Here is a 16,866-nt window from a genome sequence, read left to right as displayed (position 1 = left end):
TTGTTTGGACTCACAATACAAAAAAACTGTTTATGAGAAAATAAAGGAAGCATTAAAAAACATTATACATGCTGCGATAATGTAATGAACCATGAGAAAGAGGAACCAGTGCAGGACCAAACAGGTCATACGCTGTCATGCACGTGTAATAAAAATCCAGGACATTTTGCCAAAAGGCAAAATTCACAAACAGATTAAATCTGTTTGTGAATTTTGTTATGCACAAGGTTATCAATCATAAACACAAGGAAAAACAGGAAAAACGCTAAACGCAGGAGAAAAATGGCTGTAAAACAACAAAAAGAGAGGGAGCAGCCAAAAGTAGCTTTAGGTAGCATTTAAAACTGTTTGTACTGTTCAAACAACATAATTTGATCTGGGAATACTCAAAAAAAAGGAAAAATTTAAAGTACTTATATTTTTTATCGGTGGATTTAATTCTTAATGCACTGGCATGCACATATACATTTGATGTTGCTGCTAGTAAGAGTGGAGTTCATTTTCATAACTTTATACACTGTTTATAAATAACACTGTCTTATTTTTACCTGGTATAATGGGCCTTAATTTATTATACATATATAATTGATACAAATTGTGTATGTAGTTATATTTTCTACAGGTAAACAGTTTTTTTAGCACCAGCTGAGCAGACAGAGAGGGGACTGTGCCACCACATCCTCTCCCTTGTTGACACGCCCCTGCTTAAGACACTAGATCCCACTGTTAAAGCACACAGTAGTGCCTAATATAAATTTTGTTCATCATAGAAACAATGTTAGGAGTTAAAGTGCCATTTTGATAATATCTTTCTAATATTCTTGTGTGCGCCACAGATCGTGTCAGAGGAATGTTTGCAGGGCCAAATAAAGAAACGCTTTGGTGCCGGTGTCTTAAAAGAGAGATTACGGTCTAGAGAGCAGGAGACACCAACTGATTTAGAGATGCAGGCATGAAATGTGAGGAATGAAAATCATGACCAGCATTCTCGAAATGGCCATACTGTAGTAATGTGACGTGCCGTGCATTGCACCTAACAACTGTGCAGTGAGATTGTTGCCTGTCTGTGAGGCGCATAGACGCGTTTTTTTCCAAGGTTGTGCTTTTGGTTACTTACGGTAAGGTGGACCCGCAGTGTCCACTAAAGGATCAGGTGATCCACTAACTACGAAGCGAAGGCTGACTGGGGAAAATGCAAAATGACATATAGCAAATGTCGGAGCATAATTCATTCACGTTTTCGGCTCAAATTCGGACCTGAATCGCATCGCTGGAGCTCCAATGTGACGATGGCTCGTTAGGGCTCGTGGCACAACGGCGATTTTTTTGATATTTTAATTTATGAAAAATCACATTCACAGACACATATTGGTTTCAACATGGGGCTGTGCTACAGTCTGCGTCCCCGGCTCTTCGGGGACCTGAGCGGCTCTATCTCCAACGCTACCTCGGACTCGGACCAGCCTCCGGACGCCGCCGTGCCGACACGCGCCGGGGGAGCTCGCCAGGAGGACACCGGGGGATGCGGGGAGACTTCGTCGCTACGCGGCGGCCTGGTGCGCCCCGGGGACCCTGCCAGGCTCCCGGCCGGGGAGCACCGCCGTGGAGACACCGGTACCGACGGTGTTCTCATACAGAACGGAGGCGGCGGAGGTGGAGGCAGCGGTAAAGGGACGGGGAAGGACCGCGGCCGCCGCTTACAGCTGCTGCAAAAAACAAGCACCCAAAAGCAGAAAAACTGTGACAAATTGCTGGTGGAGGAGAAGGAGGCCGAGAAAGAGGCGAAGAAAGTCAGTAAGAATATTGACAGGGTGCTCAAGGAGCTCAAACGGGAGTACAAACAGACGCATCGGCTGCTGCTGCTCGGTAGGTTGTGTACCTCTGTTTTATTATTAGAAACCAAAAAACGCACTGGCCTTTCCAGAAATTATGTCACTGCTCTGGCGAGGCCTGTTGCCACATCTGTTGGCTTGGCTGTGAAGACTAAACTCCCTGCGGCTGTCAATGACAAATGATGAAGATGGACGTTTAGACTATCGGATCCTTGCTGTCACAGTTACATTCAGGGTTATGGGGATTTTTGAATAGCCAATTAAGCGACTGATAAACAGGGACAAACATAAACATTACATGGGCACACAGACACTTCTTAGTTGGAGGCTATACTGGGCCGTATTTACCTTGTGTAGTAGCCTCTATCATAATATGAGTGTGGCATATGTCCAAGGCGACAGAAAACAAATATTTCTTTTATTAATTGGCACATTTGGACTCTGGAGTGTCCTATAAGTGCAGCTGACTTGCTCTGTAAAGATAATCTAAAGATGCCTTAGCTTTGGCTGTTTGGTCATTCTCACTCAGCACTTATGTGGAGGAGCTGGGGCACTTTTTAAAGTCATCTACCCACCAACAAATATACTGTAATACAGGCTGCTTTAGTAATGCTCTAGTGTCTATTAAATTAGATGTTCTACCTAAAACAAGTGGCTTTCACACATTTTTGTACCCAAGGCACCCCAAGATTTCAAGGCGTACCTCAGTTTGTATTTGCAGAAAAAAGCCCACATGTTGAAATGTTGTTAATTCTTTTTTAAATTATGAAGACACTTTGGATCACAGATGTGCAGCATCTGCACTTAAATGACACCTACAGTTTAGATCATTGTAGTCTGGCCCACACAGGGAAGCAATCCATCAATTGGACTGCTTGTTCACTAATTCACTACATTTACATCTCATTTATTGCTTTTAGTGCTGCTGGAATAATATTGTAAGTTTGGGACAAAATCACAAGGCACACAATGTGCAAACCACTCCTGTAATTATATAACCGGAGACAACAGGTACATCTAGTTACAGTAGTCTTTTTCCCCTCCCTCCAGTAAATGAATCCATAAAGTGTGTAAGGTGACCTTAGTGTACAAATATGTACCTCATAGAGATCATTTAGCTTCTTGCTGCTGTGCCTTGTTCAAGTACAGTTTAGTGTACACACAGAATATAGCTCGCTGGTTAGCTCAATAAATGTACTGACTTATGTGGTGCAGTATAGTTAAGCGTTCCACTCTGCGATATAGTGACTAGAGTTGGCTACTTGTGATGGACTATAATATGCAAAGATGGTTCATAACAATTAGAGTCTGTCTGATATGGGAGCCACCGCAGGCAGAGATTTATATGATATATTTTAAAGATATCTTCAGAGTTACATTGTTAACTTTACAGTGACACTGCTCTGCTACATGTGCTGCAGATATTGTACTGTCAAGCTAATCAACATGATCACACCATTTTAAAGTTATTCCAAACTTATTTTTCTACCTCTATATTCTGTTTTTTAAAAGTTAATTGGACGACATAGCATATCTGTGATCAAGTGATCAATATATCAGTTGGGTTCTTATAAAAAGACTACTTAGCTTTTGGTTATAGGACCATGTTTGCTCTAACAGTCATGTATGAGAGACTATTTTATAATATTATTTGTTGAAAAATGATTTTGGCTAAACTGTTACATGTTTACAGTAAGGGGGTTTCAATAACTTTATGTTATTTTGCTTTAATAAACAGCAGAGGAGTGTATAGGAGCCTGTGGTGTAGAGTGAGCTCACTTTACGGATTTCCAATAAAGTAGCTCGATTAACACTGACAAAATGGTGTAATTGTGAAAGATGAATAGAGATAAGGTGATTTGCATCAGGCACTGCGTGCTAAATTTGGCTCCTGTGATTCTTTAAAGGTTTATTTTTAAGTGCGTTATCTGCCCAGAGGCACCAAAAATAGTCTGTTTGAAAAAAAAAGTTAACCAATTGAATAAATGGTTAAAATAATATTTTAAGCATATTATGGTGACTTGTAGTGTTAGATTATATTTACTCTGGAGTTCTCTATATGTTTATAATATAATATAATATAATAAAAAATTGACCTTTTGGCAAACCGTTGCACATTTACAGTCTGGGTTTTAAATAACCAAACAAATATGATGAAATGATCCACTCAGAGTACAAACTTACAGACTGATCCCAGTTCTGACCTTCGGTTTGATGGTTACGCCTTCATTTATGAAGAATTTACGAGTTCCAATAGATTTATCAGCCTTTGTAAATGATCAGTTTAATAAATACTTGGGGGTTATGGCCCTTTTTATACAGTAAATTATTATAGTGTGGAAAAAACCCCCATAACCAGCAAATTCATATTTAAATGAGTATGTGGGACACGTATTGATTTTAAATGTGTTTATATAAACAACAGGACTTGTATACTTAACCAGACCATCACTGGGTCCCATAGATGGATTGTTTATATGAATTCCAGTGTTATGCTCAGAATGATGGCGATTTTGGGCTGGACCTCTTCACCAGCGGAAATGGCTTGGAGCTCATTTCGACCACCTCGCAGAAACGCAGAAACTAAAATGTAACACCCATCTTTAAATTCGGCCCTCCAGCTGCTTTTGAGATTACACTTTAATTAATACTGTCATATTTGATATAGATTTATCTTGTAATTTGTGTTATTTCACCCCTCTACTGTAAAAGAAAACTTGCACAGTACTTGATATTTTTTTTCCAAGAGAGAAAATCTTGACCAGCAGCAGAAGCTTAAAGGTGGCCAGGGCTAACCTGATTATAAAAGACTTAGATGTCGACACATTTACAATAAAAACAGAACTGATGCTCTTTTGTTTTTCGCAGTTTCATGCCAGGCTTGATGCTGTATTCGAAAAGTGCACTGCTTCTTTCCTCGATTATTATAAATGGCTGCCAGTTTAATTTCCTGAGTAAACAGCTCCCACTAATTACACACAGGAAGAAATGGCTCATCCTAATGAAGCCGCACAGGCCACTGTCATACATTCTTCCATGGAAGCTTACAGCATGTTTGACCTGTGTTACTTCAGCGTGATCTGCCTCCATAGGATCACAGTTATTTTTGGGAGCTGGCTGACTCTCCTGGTACACCCAGCAGCCCTCACGGGCCACCTCTGGCTTCTCCCGAGAGGCCTCTGGGGCTTTATATCCTGCCAGTCTCCAGCAGGACTCCTGTTGCAGTGGACTGAGGTGGTTTGTGTTCCTCTGAAAGTGGACACCTTTCAAATAGTGTTACATTTCAAGGCAACGTATGGCGGCTAATCTGGGTCACTTTATCTGTTTGTATTTGCTGCAGTAATTTAGTGAAATAACAATGATTAAGAGGAACGAATGCTGACCATAAATGGGCTGCCGTGCTAGGCTTTGAGCACGCTTTGGTAATATTTATACAATCAGGTAAATGTTCGAATGCTGTGTTAGGCTTTTTCTTCATATGGTAACAGCTGATGAGTAATATTTTGGAGAATAACATTAATTTGGCACTAACTTGGAAAATATGAAGTTAACCTGCTGAAGTGAGGCTGAAACAGTTTCTTTCCCTAAAAGTAAATAGTTTTTCTTCATTTTCCAAGATTTTATGTTCTAATACAGAAATAAAGATAATTTCTTGTGGAGCTGAGACATTTCATCATTTCAAAAAAAAAAAAAGTGTTTTAGCAAAACTTCACACGTTCAAGCTTTTTTTAAATACAGATATTTGTGAGATTCATTCATTGGTCTTCTGTGATAGCAGGTTGACTTTCTTTACGTTCTTTAGATCTTTGACAAGTGGAAAAATGTGACCCATAAAGACCGATAATGGAAATAGAAGTGATTCGTACTTGTTTATGTATATAGTAGGGTCATTGCATGCGCTATATTTAAATAAAATATATATGTAGTCATAATTGTAGGACTTCTAGCCACAAATAATTTGCAGATTAGGTGTAAAATAAACATAAAGAAATAATAAAATGGAACAGATAAAAAAAAAAAAAAAAAAAAAAATTGTCCCTGAGAACAGTGATCACAGTTTTTCCTCAGTGTTAAAAGCTGTAAAATCAGTCATGTCTTTATTTCTTATGGCAGGGTTGAAAGGGGACTGATCAAATGCAATTTTTTTTTTTTTAATGGCCTTTTATTTAACCAGGAAGTCCCATCGAGAGCAAATCTTTTACAGGAAAGGCCACCATCAAGGAAGCATACAAACTCAGATCGTTAAAAACTGCGTAATAGTGCAAAATGTACAAATACCCTCAACCTAAAAGACAAAACAACCACTTTCTTTACAGTGTCTTTGAATGCAACACAAGGTATAAATGAGTGTTTAAGTGTAGATCTTTCTGCAAAGCATCAATGTCCAAAGTGTGTAATATGAAAACACTTTTCCACTGATGCAGTCCTTGCGAACGCCTCATAGTGGAATTTTAAAAACAATTTTATGGAGCAGATCTGTGACTAGTTTGTTCACACATTTAAAAAGAGAAATGTAGAAGTTCCCCAAACTTTTGGGATAGAAAAAAAAATGTAAATGGTTCCTGTAACATGAGAATTATTTTGCAATTTGACAAAATAAGTCAGCCTGTGAGGGTAAATCACTTCTGATCCAGTATTTTTGACCTCCTGAGACCCAAGCTCCTGTTTGGGATCTATTTGGAATTAGTTGGATACCTGATAAGAATAAAAACTAAGCTTTCATCCTTGAACAGGAAGTTGTAACTTTGTTACATAACTGTTACTAAAAAAGTATTTCCTCATATGGGAAGTTTTTTCTTTATGGCATAGCAAAGTATAAGGCACTGCCGGTTCTGAGGAGGTTGAAGCTTGCTTGTGTAGTTTACTGACTGCGATACACAGAAATATACATGAAATATTTATAGCTTCTCTAATAAAGATACAGCCCTTTATTAAAGGTTTTGAGATTGCCACATGCGCTGCAACTTTAACATATCTGATGTCTTTGAACTGCAAAGCAAGATGGCTCATTTTAATCAAAAATAGGCCTTTTCATTTATCTGTTTAGACACAGAAAGTCACGGATCAGTGTGTAATTATTATTATTATCTGGACTTCTCACAGCACAGTAGTGTTATATTTTCTCCAAACCTACAGTAAAAACATTTTCTATTAGGTGTGTTCGAATAAAAGACACTTTTAGCTAAATATAAATCTGAAGTCCTTTGGTAGTACATTTTTTACTCGCAGTGCAGGAATACAGGGATGGGAACTGGAAGGAAAGTTCCTATGATTTCTTGGAGAGGAAGTTGCTTTATTGTTTGGCCTCTTGGCTCAGATTCGGCACAGTCCTCTGATAATATCTGTTACAGCTTTCCTAGATGTCCTTAACTGGCTGTTTCATATCTCAGCCTTATCGCCTTCATAAGCCTGAACAACAGGCTGCTAACAATGTGGTACTTCTGACCGAAACGATCACTGAAACGAGGTAGGCTGGCTAAATGCGGATTTCGTTGGAAGTCCCTACGAGATGTGCTTTTTAGTTTTGTTTTTGTTTGCCTTTTGAGTCCCTATCCTCCATGTGAAATCATGCACACTTTGGAAAATCTTACTCACTCACACAGGCCCCACCCCCAGCCCTTTTGAATACAAGCAGAGGCAGCTGAACTTTGCTTCTGTCTAAATGGGTTTTATCATTGACCACTCCTGAACTTTGCTACTCATTGCTCAGAGTTCCCAGTTAATGTAATGAGAAACAGCAGGTACTGGAATATGAATTACAGTCGTGTTTATGATACTGATAGCAAGGTCGCAGTGTGAGTTGTCTTGATAGTTGTGATTGCTTCATCAGAGTGAACCACGCCACATTTGAAGGACATTGGACCGTGGTTGTTCTTCACGTTGTGCTTACAGTATAATTTATGCTTTATCAAGAGCCTCTGTCCCCACAGAGAGTGCTGTAAAGTTCTTTCCAGCCTCAGAAAAAATTTCAAGGAGGCTAATTTTAGCTGCATATCATTTGGACGCGTGCCTTGTTTATACAATACATGCTTCAATTATAGCCGGGCCAGTAAATAAGTGTAGAAGATTTATGTGGAGAAAAGAACTCTTTCAAGTGTCAGTTATTATTAGGTCTGCCGTTACACCCCACTGGCAGTTATAATCTTTTCCCAGCCAGAAAGCCTAATATTTGATTATATTAAATGTAAAGTGCAATAGTTTTGGTAAAGCCTGTGTTTTACTTCCACAGTGCAACTGTGCAGCATTTGCAGCTGTGTTTAAGGGGCTTTAAGCGGGTGTGGGAAATAAACCCGAGTCACTCGAGGTGTGGATATGTGTTAGGGTGAAAATGGAGGGAAGAACCATTAATGTCAGACAAAAAACAGATTTACTTGTAATACAGGATCTGAGAGCTGCTTCCAAGGCTGCACATGCGCATACACTGACACAGACCTTAATAGGCAAGTATATCTTCTGCTATATAAAATCAACCAACCAAATCTGTAAAAAGTTCCCACCTCACCCTGTCAGAATTGGCTAATTTAATAACCTTATTCTATTTAATGAAAGCATGCAAACTTTGGTCCTCACATTTTATATTTTAAAAGCCCTAAAACAGTCAAAATAAGACTGTTAGATAATCTTTTTGACACAGTATGAAAGATGGTATCAAAATGGGGATAAAAATGGGGCTTTTCTTATTCTTTAACTCGTTTTAAAGAGCCATGATGATATAACTTTTTATTGTTTTATTGTGGGAATGATCAGAAAACAGATAGCACTTCCAGGTAACATTTATTACTTACTACTCATTAAAGTAATGGGGGCTCAAAACTGCTGCAAAAATAAAATAAAATAAAAAAGGTCCTAAATTTCAACCCATCCTTTGTACTTTAGGGCTCAGAGTCAGGTGGGAGGCACTGATTGATTTTTTTTTTTTTTTTCTTCATCTCTTTCTTATGTCTCCACAGGATACAAATCATGCATCTGCTAAAAGTTGCATGTTTTTGCACATGATTTCAAAAGCTAGTTCTGCTGTTCATGCCGATACAGATTGAATTTAGGTGGAACATTGAGAAACCTTTCTCCTTCACCAGATGAATGTGACTCGTGTCAAATCCTGGACAAAGATGGCAGAAAAAAAGGACTTCAAGTGAAGTACAGATAAATGAGAGCAATCTTTGTTTGGAGAGGGACTTAAAAGAAAAATGAGTATTGGCACACACTTTTAGTCTAGTTAAGAGGAAGCAGCAGCAAGCTAAATATAAATATCAGACGGTACTTCCTAAAAAGGACAATAATTTATGCAGCAAAACCTACTTCTGCATCATTCACGAGTAGCTCGACAGCATGCGTGCAATGCTGCGTGTAGCCACTAGAGGGTGGTGTGGGCCAGCCACTTGTTTTGACCTTGCTTTCTCAGGCCGGCAGACGGATTTTTCCCTCTTTTGGTGATGGAGTATTAATGGTGGTAGTGAGGGTTCAAGGGTGGATTTGCATGCTGGCTAACTTTGTTGTACTAATTTCACTACAGAAAACTGGTATTTGCTTGTATTTGCATTTCGATAAGAATAATGGCAGATTCCTTGGTATATGTTTCAAAAATAACCTCGTTGTTCAGTGACGCGTTTAGTGATGGTATTAATATGTACAGTACATTTTGCGGCTAGTTTTCAAAACCTGAATGCAGCAGACTGGTACTGATAGTTTGTGTGCTTTAACACAGGAAAGCGGGACTAACGACAGATACGAGACGTTGTGATGATGTGAATAAAATGAGTTTGTTTCATAAATACTGCTTTGACAAATGACGCAATGCTGTTCTAAATTTAAAACTAAATTTAAATGTTACTGTAAAGGCCAGCTTTAAAAAAAGAAAGAAAGAAAAGCCATCACAAGCAAACTTTATCAAATGCCTTTAATTGATCTTAATTGAGGGCCGTTCATGTGGTTGTAGCGCTACTGCAGGTCTAAGCTCTGGCAAAACGGTCAGATTGATGGTCTCTGGGATAAATCCTTCATTCTGTGGTGGTCCATGGTTTACGGTTGGTTTATTGGTTTAGCCTCTGGCAGGTAAACATTTATGAGTAAAGAAGACGTGGCACTAAGCACTTATTTAACATCCTAAACATCTCTTTCTACAGTGAGCCCGCCACACGGCACGGCGGGCAGGCGTGTAAACTGTGTCGGTGGCAAACATGGCTTTAATGTGTGCTGAGCATTGAGTTTCACAAAGGATGAAACTCAGAGAAAAGGCATCTCTTTTATCTTTGCTTAACGTATATTTAAAATACTCCTGTGCTCCGTCATTTGGACTTTGCATTTTGAGATCAGGTTGAGGATAACATTATGCTGATTTAATAGAACTAAACAACATTTTATCTCTTGTTAGTATCACTGCAATTTTACAGCAGAGCAATTGACTAGATGTAACTTATCATGTTGCTAGATCTTGTTTTATGGAGTCTCTCAAGTTGCTCAGAAATTTCAGTATATACATGCTTGTGGCCACTTTATTAGGTACACCTTGCTAGTATTGTGTTGGACCCCCTTTTGCCTCCAGAGCTGCTTTCAGCACAGATTTTGGTCTATATTGACATCATAGCATCGCACAGTTACTGCTGATTCATCAGTTGCACATGCATGATGCGAAGGAACCGAGGATTTCCCAGGAAAGTTTTCAAGGCTTGATAAGTGACTGTTCAACAATGGGGATTCATTTGTCTCATTTTCCTCTTCATAATATGCCAAGTGATTTCAGTGGGTGACAGATCTGGACTCGAAGCAGATCGGTTTAGCACCTGGACTCTCTCACCGTTACAATGCTCGAAATGTTGGCATTGTATTTCTGAAATAAGCAAAGGCCTTCCCTGAAAACACGTCATCCCTCCTCTTTAGCCTAGAATACGCAGCATCCATGAAAGTAATTTCAAATTTTCATTTGTCAGATCACAGAACAGTTTTCAACCTCATCTCAGCCTCTCTTAATAAAGCTTGAGCCAAGAGAAGGCTGTGGCATTTCTGACTCATTTTTCCATCGTTCATGTTGAGTTTTTCTTTAGTTTTATGTGGTAAAGCTTTTATCTCGCAGCACTGAACTCTGCTCAGTGACAGTTGTTTTCAGAGTTGTCGCTAAACAAATGCAATGATATAAACTACAAAATTATTTGGATTTTTATGCACTGATGCCTAAAGATCTGCAGAGGTCATTAGTGTTGGTTTGTATATTTTACTGTAGAACATGCAATCCCAATATTTCTTTCTACATATTTATACCGTGAAACATTATTTTTTTAAAAGTACTTTGAGTTTTGCTTCTGAGAGACTCAAGCACATGGGAGGCTCTTCCTATGATATTCCTTCAGGTGTTTTTTTTCTGGTTAATAAATATATATATATATGGGATAAAATACTTTCTTCAATAAGTAAATAAAAAAATTTAAACCTGTAAATAAAATACTTCATATCATCCATCCATTGAGCCTAGATCCAGCTGTCACAGGGTGAGAGGTTATGTTATACCATTTATTTTAAAGCTTTAATTACTTGTTAATTAGCAGAACTTAAAATAGAAATCTACTTATAAATGACTTATTATTGTTATTATTATTATAGATAGAGACATACAGCAGTAGTTATGTAGCTAAAATCATCTGTAGCTTTAAAATGAGTGTGATGTGCAAAATTATGCATTAAAGTGGGGCCCAAACCTATTCAGAGAAACTGCCATATTGGAAATCTAAAAACTGAAAACTACTTTTTTTTTTAAAACAAAAAACAAAAAAAAAACAAAAAAAGACCACAGAATTTTTTTTATATTTAAACCAGAGATCTTTCAGTATATTATTATTATTATTATTATTATTATTATTATTATTATTGTTGTTGTTGTTGTTGTTGTTGTTGTTGTTGTTATTATTATTGTTATTATTTCCCACAATCATTGACTTCTGTTCAAGCTTTTTTTAAAAACAAACAAACATGAAAAACAAAATTAAAGATTATCCATTAATCAATAATAAACTCTTCTGGTTAATGAGTATTTTACTTTCTAAAATTTAAAGTGTACTGGCATGCTAAAACTTGTCTATAAATACTGAATTGGGATTATAGTGATAGTATATTAGTAAACACTGTGCTTTGTGCCCCATTTCTCTACATATATATTTTCTTTAGTCAAACATTCTGACTTCCGGTGGGGCCTGTCGTTTGACATCGGCCCTACAAATCGTAGAAACGCCCCTGCCCGGGACTGCTGTGATGTGTTGCCAGACCTGTAGTCTATTGTAAAAACCTCAGCCAGGTAAAAGCCCATTGCGCACGCAGACAGTCGCTGTAACTGGGTTGCCAGTTTAGGGTCAGGGCTGTCTCACTGACTGAAAGCCAACGAGAAGAGACCCAGCCCCTCTGCAAAAGCAGTCGAGAGAGAGAGTCGCGTCCGGGTTTCCACTTCTCTGCCGATTACTTTGATAGCGGGACAGCAAACGGACTAAATCTGGAATGGCTCGTCGTATTTTGGCACACACGTTCTAAAATGCTCTATAAGTGCGGGTTGTTAATGTTACAGTTTAACGCAGGTTTGTTTTCCACCTCCACGGTGCACGGCTACTTCCTGGTGCTACAGAGAGAGGCAGTGCTGAGTTAAAGAGACAGAAATACTGATAGAAATTCAGATAGAAAAAAAATACTGAGAGAAGAGAGGGGTTGGAAACGCGATAGGAACAGTTGACTGGATTCCCAGAAACTGAATCCCCCCCTCTCTCTTCTTATTTATGTCTATTTTTTTTAGATTTCTCCGTTGAAGCGAGTCGTTATTCTTCGTTTGGTTTGTAAACTAGCAAACGGTTTGGATGACGGTTGGCTGCGGCTAAAGCGGAATTGTAACGGGGAACATATTCCTCCCTCCGACGGAGAAGCCTCGCTGTGATTTTTTTTAACCTTTTTTATTTCACACCAGACTCCTTCTTGTGTCATTTCAACCCGCAATATCATCCCAGGTTTCATTTTTAAAAAGAATATATATATATTTTTTAACGATTCCACAAGGAAGGGTTAGGGCGACGGAAGATGGGTTGTTTGGGCAACAGCAAGACTGAAGATCAACGCATCGACGAAAAGGCACAACGAGAGGCTAATAAAAAGATAGAAAAACAGTTGCAAAAGGAAAGACAAGCGTACAAAGCCACACACAGGCTCTTGTTACTGGGTAAGGCTGCTTTCTGTGGTGATGGCTGTCTGAAATGTGAGCTAACCGTAATCCCTTTCGTTTACCGAACACGTAGCCCCATTTGACAGCGCTTGCAATAATATGTCATGGGGGTGGATATTGATGGAAGCGAAGCTCCGGAGCCTACAATTAACTGGCTTCATTTCCAGATTTTGTTGGGGTTTTTTCTTCCTTCTGTCTTTTGCGGGGCTGTGGAAGGGGTTCACGCTAATCAGGATGTCCGTGTTTGTGGTCATTTTGTGATGTGTTTGTGTGTATTTTCGAAGGTGCGGGAGAGTCCGGAAAAAGCACCATTGTGAAGCAGATGAGGATTCTACACGTCAACGGCTTCAACGCAGAGTGAGTGCTGCTCAGTACGCCTGTTAAACGCCAACATGAAAAAAAAATATCGCATTAATGATTATTTTTATGGCTCCCCTCTTAATGAATAACATTGTCGAGGCCAGAAGATAGCCTGTGAATGGATTTTCCCCAGGCACTGCAGCGCCTGTTGGGCCCAGTTTCCCATGCAAAGCAGCTAATATCGTCCTCCCCCCTCCTTCTCTCCCTCTCTCTCTACACACACACACACTCCCTCTTCTTTTCGTGCACAGTTATCATACATATGTGAGGATGTCAGTGTTACACAGATGGCAAATAATTCGCCGTTTCCTGTTTTATGTGAGAGGGTGAAAGGTTGTGATCGACACAGGCCTATTATTGATGATTTGTTTTGCTGCAAGGCCTTGCATGGCATTGATCTTAACAGTGTGCTATTTTAAACAGGCCCACTTTATGTCAGAGTCATGTAACTATACGAAAACCCTGTTTTTGTGTGCTTTTAGTTTATTTCCCTGACTGAGGGAGGCATGATCTTGCAGTTTCAAGATCTGGGGAGCAGGAGGGTGGGATTGTCATATACAGGGTCCCCCACCACCTCCATGTACAAATAATTGGTGCCCACTGAAGAGGATTTCGGGGGGGTTTAATTTACTCGAGCTTTAAATACATATTTAGTTCTCAAATGGCCGAAAATAATAGTGGTTTAGCAAGGTGGCACACTCATTGCTTACATGCACATTTTAACTTGGGAGGAACCCTGCGTCTTAATAAAGGATTTTTTTAGAAACTAACTACAGCCCTGCTGCCCTGAAGTTTGACAAAATGTGGAAAACTGTGCAGGAAAAATATGCTATATGTAGGAAGAAACCGTGCATATGTATTTGCCAGTGCTGGGACATATACTGAGATGCAGCACATGGCCTGTATGTTTAATTAATTTACTTTTTTTGTAAAATTAACCCCCTCCCCTCTGTGCTACTCGTCTAATGTGTTGGGATGTCTCTGTTCTGTCTTCCCCACATAGGGAAAAGAAACAGAAAATCCAAGATATTCGGAAAAACGTGAAGGATGCCATAGTGGTGAGTTTCATCTGCATCACCTCCCAAATGTGCTCAGTGTCTCTGTTGATACACAGAATCCCCCTGCAATCCCATTTTACTGATTATTATACAGGCTTACAATCAGATTCCCCCCCACCCCCTTGTGTTCATCCTGCTTAATGCTTGTTTTTTTTGTTTTTTTTCTTAGACTATAGTGTCTGCAATGAGCACTTTAATACCCCCAGTCCCGCTAGCCAACCCAGAGGACCAATTCAGAATCGACTACATCAAAAGCATAGCACCCCTCTCTGACTTTGACTATTCACAGGTAAGACCTTTGCATGTGTGTGAGTATGTGTGAGAGTAGGTGCTGCTTTTGTCTTGTGTGGTTGATGGCATGTGAGGGTATACATTTGCTGTCCCTCCAACTGTGCATATCAAAGTTGACACACCTAATCATGTATTTCTTCTGTGATTTCTTGTTCTTTATCATAATATGCCCCCCCCACACACACACACACACCCCTTCATAACTACCCTATGGGTAAGGGCATAGTGTTTACTATGCAGGATATGAACTTAAGTATGGAAATGATAACTAGTCGGAGCACATCTTTTCAGTGTGCGATCAGCCATTCGATAACACGAGGTCATGTGTTGGAAATGTAGATAATGTTTTACATAATTCTCAAAGTGTTCCTTGTTTGACACTGGGTGTGCAGTGCCACAGAACAGGAATAACAAACTGATACAGAGCTACAGATACACAGAGGAACGTTTTGAATTTTATTATTGTTAATTCAGGTTAACAGGAGCGAGAAAGCACTGACACGCTATTTCAGGTGAATCGAGTGCAGTTTAGGTTTCAGCTGCTCAGCTTTGTGTTTTAACCAGTGGTGTGAAATTTCAGGAACCACAGTTCCTGAGGGTCTTTAGGAATTTTTAAAGATTTTAAAAAGAAAAGTAAGGTCAAGAAATGTCTTAAAGTTTTATATTTACTTGTCAGAGGTCTTCAGTTTACATATGTCCTAACTGTGGATGCCCTGATCCAACTTTCTATACTTCCACTTCCGATTTGATACCTTGGCTTTGAGTATCTGCCGATATAAGTTGGAAATAAGCTGTGATCCTCACTTTAAGGAAGAATTTGGGAATCGTAAGGCAACATCAGGCTAGATGACTTTTTCTAATTTAACCTTTATTTAAACAGGAAGTCCCTTAAAGATTAAAATCTATTTTTCCATGGAGGCCTGACCAAGAACGCACACCATTACAAGGTTTCTAATGTTTCTAAAATAAAGTAGAACAGACATGGGAAAATTTTAAAGCAAATTGGAAACGAATTACATAATACAAAGCCTAGGAATACCACTCTAGTTATGGAACCTTTATTAGAGGTTTAAACTCTAAAAGTTTACTTACTCTGTGTGCTGTTCTTCCAAATTCTGAAAAAAACCCTGGATACTCTGGGGTGGAGGCATGTAGAGGAGCTGCAAATGCATTCAAGAATTGAAATATACTGCATTGGTATGTATTAGTGAAATAATAAATAACAGGACTGAGATAAACGCAGTGAAACATTAATAAATGTATAGCTATTAGCCGTCCTTTGCTCTATCCTGATTTCAGCTCAAAGTTAGAGTCAAGCAAAATCATGCTAGTTTCTCCCTTTCCTGTGTATTTGGGGAGCTTACAGGAAACTGCTTAAGTGAAATAATGCTATTCAAACTGAGCAAAGTTTACTTTAAGCTCTGTCAAAGCTTCCCAAAAGGTTTTAAACTACACCAATCCTTGGAACTGAAACGATGGCACGGAGCATCACCTGATTCAGATTTCTCTGGTCAGAATCTTTTTTCTTTTCTTTTTTCTTTTTTTATTATCCTGCGTTGACAAACAATGACAGGAGGAGGAGAAGAAGAAGCTAGAAAGATGAGGAAATGTGGGAATAGTAAAAGAATATGGCTCCAATTTTTGAGTTTTGAAATGGTTTCAAGATGTGCTCAGAAACTTTAACTTGAGACGACGGGATTTAAGGCAATCAAGTTCCAGATAATGACTAAAACAGTATCAACCTTCTGCTGATATTTGGAAAACTTTGTTGCCCGTGGAGTCTTTTATCTTTGCAGTTCCTTCTGGTCCAAAGACTAGTGACACTGGGCATGATGAACCACCCACAGTGTTATTGTTAAGAATAAGTTAAGGCAACTCTTCACGCGATAGACGGTCAGTTGTTATACAAAGAGATAAAACTACATCACACTGCTACAGTTGGTATTGTTCTCCTGTGGAACTGGTATCCATTTGTCCTTATTAAGAAGTCTTAAAATTGATTCCTATTTCTGTATGCATTCCTGTACCTTTAGACCCAAGTGGCGCTATTAATTTTAGGAAAAAACAAATTGCTCACTTCGAGCTTCTCCCCTGTAAACTTTTACTGCTGTTCTCGGTCCTTGTACAATTTCAGCTT

The 16,866-nt window shown here is 39.0% G+C and overlaps 1 protein-coding gene across 2 annotated transcripts in view; it reads left to right on the top strand.

Moving 5' to 3' along the window:
* The first annotated feature begins 1,165 nt into the window (after positions 1–1,165).
* The window catches only part of gnal (guanine nucleotide binding protein (G protein), alpha activating activity polypeptide, olfactory type), a 53,313-nt gene continuing 37,612 nt past the window's right edge, over positions 1,166–16,866 (top strand). Inside the window, exons 1-4 of one of the 2 annotated variants that reach the window (XM_039602568.1) lie at positions 1,166–1,866; positions 13,305–13,377; positions 14,384–14,438; positions 14,608–14,727. In XM_039602568.1, coding sequence (XP_039458502.1) covers positions 1,380–1,866; positions 13,305–13,377; positions 14,384–14,438; positions 14,608–14,727 — 735 coding nt within the window. In that variant the 5' untranslated portion in view covers positions 1,166–1,379. Of the gene's footprint in view, positions 1,867–12,141; positions 13,018–13,304; positions 13,378–14,383; positions 14,439–14,607; positions 14,728–16,866 lie in introns of those variants that run through there. The other variant, XM_031731034.2, reaches the window with a different exon arrangement.

This window comes from Oreochromis aureus, linkage group 18 (genome assembly GCF_013358895.1).
Source record: "Oreochromis aureus strain Israel breed Guangdong linkage group 18, ZZ_aureus, whole genome shotgun sequence".
Classification (NCBI taxonomy): Eukaryota; Metazoa; Chordata; class Actinopteri; order Cichliformes; family Cichlidae; genus Oreochromis; species Oreochromis aureus.
Note: the sequence above shows the minus strand (reverse complement) of the source record. Positions and strands in the feature narration are given on the sequence as shown.